General features: G+C 31.1%; 2 protein-coding genes across 3 annotated transcripts; one reads left to right on the top strand and one right to left on the bottom strand.

Annotated features, from left to right (window-relative positions):
• The first annotated feature begins 214 nt into the window (after nucleotides 1-214).
• On the top strand, nucleotides 215-3,405 carry LOC105784258 (calmodulin-like protein 7). Of its 2 annotated transcripts, XR_001130421.2 has the most exons (3): nucleotides 215-370; nucleotides 1,918-2,449; nucleotides 3,312-3,405. XR_001130421.2 is itself a non-coding variant. In XM_012610091.2 (2 exons), exons 1-2 carry the CDS (start codon nucleotides 230-232, stop codon nucleotides 2,392-2,394), a joined length of 618 nt encoding a protein of 205 aa, XP_012465545.1. In that variant the 5' UTR covers nucleotides 215-229; the 3' UTR covers nucleotides 2,395-2,696. The 2 variants fall into 2 exon arrangements, 1 of the variants encoding a protein (XP_012465545.1); XM_012610091.2 differs by lacking the exon at nucleotides 3,312-3,405 and having other exon boundaries at nucleotides 1,918-2,696.
• A 5,257-nt stretch (nucleotides 3,406-8,662) lies between these two features.
• On the bottom strand, nucleotides 8,663-9,521 carry LOC105784259 (protein SOB FIVE-LIKE 3). The gene has a single exon (XM_012610092.2). The coding sequence runs from the start codon at nucleotides 9,324-9,326 to the stop codon at nucleotides 8,838-8,840; it is 489 nt and encodes a 162-aa protein (XP_012465546.1). The 5' UTR covers nucleotides 9,327-9,521; the 3' UTR covers nucleotides 8,663-8,837.
• Between the last annotated feature and the right edge of the window lie 317 nt (nucleotides 9,522-9,838).

The following is a 9,838-nucleotide window of genomic DNA, read 5'->3' as shown; positions in this document are numbered from 1 at the left end:
AACAATGCAGATACATGTCCAAAAAGTAACAAAATCACAGCCCAAAAAAAAAACCCCCCAAAAAGAAACAGTAATTGAAAACACAAATAACAGAAAGATTACGCAAAAACTAAAACAGGAAGAATCTAGAAGCAAAAAGACACCGACCCTTACACCCAATCAAATACGTTGCTTTTCCCCGTCCCAACAAGTCTTCAATGTTCATAATTGACAGTTTCACAAAAAACGAATGAGCATCCAACAGATAGACCAAACGTCTGAAAAACTCCTTACCCCCAATCAATTTCCTTCTCCTCCTCTTTCAATTCGGTTCTCTCGGCCTCCCCCTCACCCTCCTGGTATCAACAGTCGAAGAAGCATTCCCCTCCAGGTAAGTCGATTTCCCCCCTTTTAGCTTTTCTGTCGCAAGAACATGAGATAATTCAAAATATGGATCCAAAGTCTAATCAAGTGATAATAACTATTACATTGATGATAAAAAATATTATTAATAAAATTATTATATTATATTATATTATAGTATTGATATTATAGATTTAAAAATATGAAAAATAGATAATACAAAATACTAATTCTTAATTGATCAATTTTATTTATCTTAATTTCTCAAAAGATATGAGTCATACTATTTGTTGAGTAGAACTTGTGTTGAATCGAACGGATTTGATTAGATGCAATTAATCTTTATAAAATTTAATATTTAATTTAATTATAAAATATGTTTATTTTCTTTTGCGTCTTGGCATATAAATTAATAATAAATAAATTTATACATTATAGATTAGATTACCAATAAATTGCTATTATCTTTTTATATATAATGTTAACCTCACTCAATTAATTTTATTAATTATAAAAATTGATTTTAATATTATTAATTATTATATTTAATTTTATAAAATCATATTTATATATATAAATTATATTCATTTAATTAAAAATCTTGGATTTTTATTATTTTCAATTTATCCAATGCAATGATTTTATAGATTTATAATTTTATTAATTAATAATTTATTATATTGTTTTTAAGAAGAACTTTTATGACCAAATTAATTAATTTCACATTAGTATATTATCGTATTAATTAATGCTATTTTTATTATCATATAATAATACTAATAAATTATTATTCTAGTGTTTAATGATAAAAGATATTCTCACCAATTACAAAAGTTTATTCAAACTCGTGCTTTTATATATATTAGCTTCTAGTATTACATGCGTTGCATGTGGTTTTACATTTGATATTCAATTAGTTTTTTAAATATCATATTTTTAAGGGTAAACTATATATATAAATAGTCACCCAACTATAAAAATGTTTATTTTAGGCACCAAAAGTAAAAAGTTTGTAATTTAAGCAATCACGTTATATAATTCGGTCATTTTGATCACTCCTATTAAAATAAAAAGATAAGCTAACGTGATGTTAAAAAATAGTATAATAACAAAATTAGCCCTAAACTTTTACATATCATATGGGTTTAGTAAAAATTTTAAAATTAATGCTCAAAATTTACAAATATTATCAATTTAATCCTAATTATAAAAATTCAAAGAAATATATGAAAATACATAAATATTTTTAAAATACATAATAATAAATTTAAATTTATATTAATATTAAATATAATTAATAATAATAATAACCAGTCCCTCTCCCCATCCCCCACCGGACCTCCCCTACCACCGTCCCTCTCCCTCTCTCTCTCTCTCCCTCTCACCCATACCCGTGTACGCAAAAGAGGGATGGTGAAACAACCCTTTTTTTCTTCAGTGTATTAGCTATTTTTTTTTTATCTTCTTTTTGGTTCTATCTCACTGACAAGAAATATGGTGACATCTCTACTGTTACTGCCCCTTCTTTTTACAGCTAGCTTCCTTACTGTTTACTTTTATATTTCCTGCAAGAAGTTTCATGCATGGCTTCAATCTTTCTTCCCTAAAACCTGTTCATCATCAGGATCAGTTGTGACATCTGATTCCAAGGCTGCCACTCAGGAAAAGAGAGATTCAAACAAGGTAGTGGAGCTGAAAAGGGTTTTCGCCACCTTTGACAAGAACGATGATGGGTTCATAATGAATCAAGAATTGAGGGAATCACTCAAGAATATAAAGGTGTTGATGACGGAGAAAGAGGTTGAAGATATGGTAGTGAAAGTGGATGCTAATGGAGATGGGCTGATTGGTTTCGATGAGTTTTGCATCTTATGTCAGACCATGGATGGTGGTGATGCAAGTGGTACCAAATTCAAAGATGATGGAATGAATGAAGAAGAGGAACTGAAAGAGGCTTTCGATGTGTTTGACATAGACAAAGATGGGTTGATTTCGTTTGAGGAATCGGGATCTGTGCCGTGTTCTCTGGGGTTGAAAGAAGGGACAAGATGAAGATTGCAAAGCAATGATAAGAATCTGCAAAGGTGGAAGCAATGGCTGCCTATAGGTATGCAAAAAAATTCAGAATCGAAAAATCAAAGTCAACCGCCACAACCCATAAGTCATAAACTTATAACTCATTTTACAAATTCAAGCTCAAATTTAAACTTAATACTCTTCAACCTCAAACCCTTTAAACCTAATATCCTACCAATTAATATAAGCAAATGGTAGCAATAGCATATATCAAAGTAAGGATACCTTTGCCATATAAGAAAATAATATTTTTGAGTTCATTAAAAATTATTTTATTTAATTTTAATATATATTTTAATGAATTTGAAATAAAATTAAAATTAAAATGATATGATATGATATAGTAAATTGAATAAAGAACATAATTATGTGAAAAAAACTAAAAGAAGATAATTTTATTTCCCAACTAAAAAAAATCAAAAATTGAAAATTAAATTGAACTGAACTGAACCGAAGTTCATTTTATTCGATTTTGTTTCTTAGGTTGGTTCGGTTTATTTGGTTTAGGTGATTAATTCAATTTATTTTATTTTTTATATAAAAAAAACCAAACCAACTGAACCGATCGAATGCACACCCCTACCTAGAAGGCTCTCGTGTATGCAAAAGAGGGATGATGTTGGGGGAGGGGAGGGGAGGGGAGGGTTTTTTAATTTTTATTTAATATTAATATTAATATAAAATTCAAAATTTATTGTTATATATTTTTTAAATATTTATGTATTTTAATATAGTTCTTTGATTTTTTTTTTTAGAATTAGGATTAAATGAAGAACATTTGTAAATTTTGAGAGTTAATTTTTTCGATATAATATGTAAAAGTTTAGGACTAAATTTGTTATTATATCGATTTTTTAACTGCCACGTCAGCTTGTTGTTTGTAATTTTAACAGGAGTGAACAAAATGACCACACTATGTAACGTGGATGCTTCAATTTCAAACTTTTTACTTTCAGTGCCTAAAATAAATAAAAAATTATAGTTCAGTGATTATCTATGTAGTTTACCCAATTTTTAATTGCAATAGTTAGCGTAAAATCATATTTCTTATTTGAATTATTGAATATAACTAAAATATATTAACTTATCCGTTCAAATATTACAATATAAAATTGCAAACAATAATTAAAACATTTTTAACATATTCAACATACAATATAGTTTACTTGTAATTAATGCAAATATTACAATATAAAATTGCAAACAATAATTAAAACATTTTAACATATTCAACATACAATATAGTTTACTTGTAATTAATGCAAAGTAACATTATTCAAAATAATAACTAATTAATATAATTAACTCTAATATTAAATAATTGATACTTAATATGCTATTAATTCTATTTAAGTAATAACTCTATTTTATAGTAATAAAATTAGCATAATATCAAAAACTTTTAACTAATAATTGAATTTTATAATTACAATTATCACAATTTTTTTATTAAATTTTATGTTTAAAGTTCTATTCAAGTGATAATTTTATTTTAAATTATCATATCTACTCTTTTTTGACATAATACTTAGAATTATCCATAGCCCCTCCCCCAACCCATAAATAGGAGGATAATGCGCTTCAGCGCACTTAAACTCACGTCCTCCTGTATTGGCAACAATGGCCATGTCAATCTAGTTAAGACTCAATTGACAACTTTATTTTAAAATTAGTAAAATCTTTTTTAAGTAATAATTGTAGTTTAATTTCTAATTAGTTTTTAATATGTAGTTATTACAATTTCTATTAACTTTTTTAACTAATAATTCTAATTTAAATAATATAATTATTTTTAAATATAAATTTAGTAATATGATAAAAAAATATGTTTATTATAGGTATAGATTGATAAATTTATCACTAATGGAATAAGTAAATGAAAAATTATCAAATCAACATACTAAAATATAGAACAAATCCAATATAAGCACAAAACTCGTTCTTAAAAACTTAAATTTGAGACTTCAAAATTAAAACAAAAAAATCATTTTTATTATCATTTGCCTAATTCATAGACAAAATATTAAACAAAAGAAAACATGGAAGTGTAGGTCTCCTAGGTCTCCTTTTAAGCTTTACTGGGCCAACGCTCAGGAATTTATCAGTTACTAAACTTGTAATACTATATATGTTAGAGTTGTGTGACTCAAATTCTAAGAGATTGCTTGCAAGCAAAGTTAAACAAAATATATTTTCTTTCTAAAAGATTTAGTATTTTATTAGTTTAATATATTTAGCATTTATTAGCATAATATATTTGACATTGATTAGAATTAGATTTTTCAACTTATAAATAGATGTAGTCAAAACTCCTCTTATATCATTCGAATTCAACATTAGTGAATTTTCTTCTCCTCATGCCGTGGTTTTTTCTCGAAAGGGTTTCCACGTAAAATCTGTGTGTTATATTTTTCTTTCTTTTTCTTTGCGATCTTTCTACATTATCAATGTTTAGATTTTAACAAATTGGTATCAGACTATTTTTGGGTTGCTTGTTTTGATTGCAGTAATGGCGACAATGAAATATAATATTTCGTTGTTGGATTGCAATACCAGATTCTCTTTGTGGCAGATAAAGATGCAGGAGATTCTTGTGTAGATGGATTTGGAGGATGCCTTACTAGGGGTAGATAAGATACCTTCAACATTGACGGAGGAAGAGAATAAGCATAAAGATCGAAAGGCTTTAACGTAATTACATCTGTATCTGTCGAATGAAATTCTACAGGATGTGATGAAGGAGAAGATTGCCACTCCATTATGGGCAAAGCTGCATCAGTTATGCATGTCGAAAACCCTAACTAACAAGTTGCATATGAAGCAACGCTTTTATGCTCATCGTTTGGAGGAAGGCGCGTCTGTGCACGAACACTTAACTGTGTTTAAAGAAATTCTCTCATACCTAGAGGCCATGGAGGTTCAGTAAAATAAATAAGATTTAGGGTTAATTCTACTTTGTTTGGTGCTCCCGTCTTATTCAACCATTAGATATACGGTTTTGTATAGCCGCAAATCTCTCAAAGTTGATGAAGTTTATGCTTCCTTAACATCGTATGACAAGATTAAGCATCTTGTGTCTGGATCTGACTCTTAGAGAGAGTGTCTCATTATTTGTGAGAGATAAGAACGAGATACTGATGATAATCGTGGGAGGACATAAGAACGAAATCCTCATGGTAAATCTAAGGGTAGATCAAGATCTTCAAATAGAGGTAAAACCTGTAACTTTTGCAAGAAAAAAGGGCACATTAAGTTTGAGTGCTATAAGTTACAGAATAAGATCAAAAGGGAGGCGGTGGATCAAAAGGAAAAATAACCAGAATAATCCGGTGAAGCTGATGTTGTAGAAGACTACAGCGATGGTGAACTCCTAGTTGCTTCTGCCAACAACCCTAAAATGAGTAAGGAGTGGATCATTGATTCTAGTTGCACTTTCCATATGAGTCCTACAGAATTAGTTTACAACATATGAAACAGTTTCTGAAGGTGTTATTTTGATGAGAAATAATGCTTCATGTAAAATCGCAGGTATTGACACAATCAAAATTAAGATGTTTGACGAAGCCGCCAGAACACTTAGTGGCATACAACATGTACTAGAATTGAAGAGGAATTTGATTTCGTTAAGTACTCTTGATTCAAAGGGGCACAAGTACACAGCTGAAAGTGGGGTTCTAAAGATTAACAAGGGTTCTCTCGTTGTGATGAAAGGTCAGAGAAAGACTGACAAGTTATATGTTTTGCAAGGTTCAACTGTTACTGGTGATGTAGTCGTCGCTTCCTCTTCCTTGTCAGATGATGATGTTACTAGACTTTGGCATATGCATCTAGGGCATATGAGTGAGAACCACATGACATAATTGAACAAAAGAGGACTTCTTGATGGAAAATGCATTAGAAAACTGAAGTTTTATAGGCACTGTGTTTTTGGGAAGCAAATGAGAGTTCAATTCGCCAGAGGAATCTATAACACGAAGGGAATGCTGGATTATATTCATTCTAATCTTTGGGGACCATTTGAGTGCTTTCGAGGGGTGGCACTAATTATAGGCTAATGATCATTAATGAGTTTTCCAAAAAGGTTTGGGCATTCTTCCTGAAACGAAAAATTGATATGTTTTCCATATTTAAGGCTTAGAAAACTATGATCGAGAACAGACAGGAAAACAGATAAAACACCTCCGCACATATAATGGCTTGGAATCATGTTCTGATGAGTTTAATAGATTATGCAAATCAGAAGGGATCGTGAAACACTTGACAATTCTTCATACTCCACAGCAGAATGGCATTGTAGAACGGATGAATAAAACAATCATGGAAAATGTTTGATGTATGTTTTTGAATGCTTGTTTACCGAAGTCGTTTTGGGCTGAAGTAGCCTCTACTGCATTTTTTTTATTAACCAGTCTCCGTCAATTTCCATTGAGAAAAAGACTCCACAAGAGGTATGGTTTGGTAATCCTGTTGATTATTTTGATTTGAAGATTTTTGGGTGTCCTACATATGCTCATGTTGATAATGGGAAATTAGAACCTAAATCAATTAAATGTGTTTTTCTTGGTTATGAAGGTGGTGTTAAATGATATAAGTCATTGTCTTGAAAATAATAAAGTTATAATTAGCAGAGATATTTTTTATGAAACTGCTATACTGTCTAACTTATCTCTTAAAGACTTGTCAAATAAATACCAGCGAAGTCCAAGAACACATGTGAAGCAAGTGGAGCTATAGATTGATCCAGAATCTACAATAGAGTCTACTCTTCATGTTAGTACAAAAACTCAGAGTAGAGTTGTTTCTTTACCACAATATTCTGTGGTCAAGAACAGACTTAGAAGATACTTCAGATGGAGATTCTCAGAGATAAAAAAAGCACGTAAATTGTACCTAAGTCAAAAAGGGTACATTGAGAAAGTTATTCGTAGGTTCAATATGCAAAATACCAAGTATGTTAGTACTCCATTAGCAGCCCACTTCAGACTTTCATCAGTCTTTTCTTCACAATCAAATGATGAGATTGACTACATGACACATGTTCCATATTCTAGTGCAGCGGGATCTTTAATGTATGCTATGGTTTGCTCACGTCCAGATTTATCATATGCATTCAGTGCAGTTAGTGCAGTTAGTTGATACGTGGTGAATCCCGGTAAAAAACACTGGAAAGTAGTTCAATGGATTTTCAGATACTTAGGAGGTACTACTGATGTTTGCTTATATTTTGGAAGAACTAGAGATGGAGTCATTAGGTATGTTGATTTTGATTTTGCTGGAGACCTTAATAAAAGAAAATCTCTCACCGAGTATGTCTTTACTATTGGAGGTTGCGCAATCAGTTGGAAAGCCACTTTGCAAACTACAGTTGCTTTGTCTACTACTGAAGCTGAGTACATGGCAATTACCGAGGTTTGTAAAGAAGTTATTTGGTTAAAAGGACTCTTTGGTGAACTTAGCAAAGACCTTCAGATCAGTACAATATTGTGTAATAGTCATAGTGTCATCTTTCTTACGAAGAATCAAATGCTTCATGAGAAAATAAAGCACATTGACGTTCAATATCATTTTGTGCATGATATTATTACTCGTGGTGATATTGTTGTGAGCAAAGTTAATACACATGATAATTCTGCAGATATAATGACTAAGTCACTTCCTATAACCAAGTTCGAGCATTGCTTGGACTTGGTTGGTATCCATTGTTGAAGAATACCCTTAAAGGGTATCGTGGAAGAGGTGAAGAACTTGTTCATTGAGAGTTCGTGGTGAAGAACTTGTTCGTTGAGAATTCGTGTCAATGTGGAGATTGTTAGAGTTGTGTGACCCAAATTCTAAGAGATTGCTTGTAAGTCAAGTTAAACAAAATATATTTTCTTTCTAGAAGATTTAGTATTTATTAGTATAATATATTTAGCATTTATTAGCATAATATATTTGACATTGATTAGAATTATGTTTTTTCAACCTATAAATAGATGTAGTCGAAACTCTTCTTGTATCATTCAAATTCGACATTAGTAAATTTTCTTCTTCTCTACTCGTAGTTTTTTCTTAAAAGGGTTGCCACATAAAATCTGTATATTCTATTTTTCTTTCTTTTTCTTTGTAATCTTTCTACATAACCACTATCGACGTTTAGATTTTAACAATATATAATATATTATCTGCATTTCTTCTCGTGCATTTACCTATGTCACAGAAAACATCTCAGCTCTTTGAATCTTCACCCAACAAATTGGCGAAATTTTCCATCAAAAAAAGAAAATTCATTTCCTACATAAAAGGATGATGACAACAGCAGCAAGAACAACAACAATCAAAGTTCATAGGTTACATAGAAAACATTAAAAACTCAAAATTATGTAACACACATATATATCATCCTAAAACATCTATGAAGTTCTCTCAGTCAATCCCATTCAACATTCATCACACATCTCTAAATATGACTGGGAAATTTGAGACACACCAATTCTTCCTGCTTCATCATCTTTGCTTATGTATCCCCTTTGAACACGACTAGGAGCACTAATTGTCTTAAGCTTTAACTTTCCCTTCCCATGTCTGTTTCTTCTTTGGTCCCTTTTAATCACCTGTTTCTGAAGTTTCTCCGTTGAGATGGACTTAACAATACTTCCATGCGTGAAATGGTTCATCCCCGAATTCTGCTCACCGCTCGGTGGAAACTTGTGGTGGCTTGGCCCAGAAGAGGCGTCAGAAGCCATTGAATCATCGCTCTCATCTTCATTGTAGCCATTGGGACACTGGCGGTTCTTGTGATGGCTTTCCTGCTCGTAAGTATTATAATCATTTTCATGGATGGAGGAGCCAATATACATGGTCCAACCAGACTCTCTGCTGCTTTGTTCTTCAGTTTCAAAGCTTGTGAGGATATGAGAAGCCTCCATGGTAGGTAGAGTCCAGAGGTAGCAGACAAGGTGGAAAAGCAAAACTAAAATAGGAGGAAAGTCTTGGGAGTCTTGCCCTTCATCAAACAAGTGCACCTTTACGTGTCCGACATGTGTATGTTGAACTTAAATGTCCGATATAAATACTTAAAAAGAGAAAGGGAATCGTAGCGTTACATACATTGGTGGAAAGAAGATAAGTTTTAACACCGCTCATAAATCATCATGAAATATACATTATATTTCTAAAAGGAAAATCGAATTCCAATTTTAGAAACAATAAAAAAAATAGAATTTAAATTTTAAAAATAATATTGTTAAAAGAGACTCAATCTCCAAATATAAACTATAAAATCAAGCGGAAAAAAAAACACTGCTCATAAAGCTATTGCAATGAATGGATCCTAGCACCATCACTTCTCTGAATTTAACCACTAGATGACAAACTTTTGGTGATAGATATGTTACTGTATCTCATAAATGGGATGGAAATATCAAAGTTCTTAAACGTG

The sequence above is a fragment of the Gossypium raimondii genome, chromosome 13, assembly GCF_025698545.1.
Source record: "Gossypium raimondii isolate GPD5lz chromosome 13, ASM2569854v1, whole genome shotgun sequence".
In the NCBI taxonomy this organism is placed as follows: domain Eukaryota; kingdom Viridiplantae; phylum Streptophyta; class Magnoliopsida; order Malvales; family Malvaceae; genus Gossypium; species Gossypium raimondii.
This window is presented reverse-complemented; position numbering and strand designations above follow the sequence as displayed.

Coding starts and splice junctions, on each gene's coding strand:
- LOC105784258 (XM_012610091.2), top strand. CDS start 230: ATGAGCATCCAACAGATAGACCAAACGTCTGAAAAACTCCTTACCCCC. Junction 371..1,917: donor GAAGAAGCATTCCCCTCCAG/GTAAGTCGATTT, acceptor TCCTGCAAGAAG/TTTCATGCATGGCTTCAATC.
- LOC105784259 (XM_012610092.2), bottom strand. CDS start 9,326: ATGGAGGCTTCTCATATCCTCACAAGCTTTGAAACTGAAGAACAAAGC.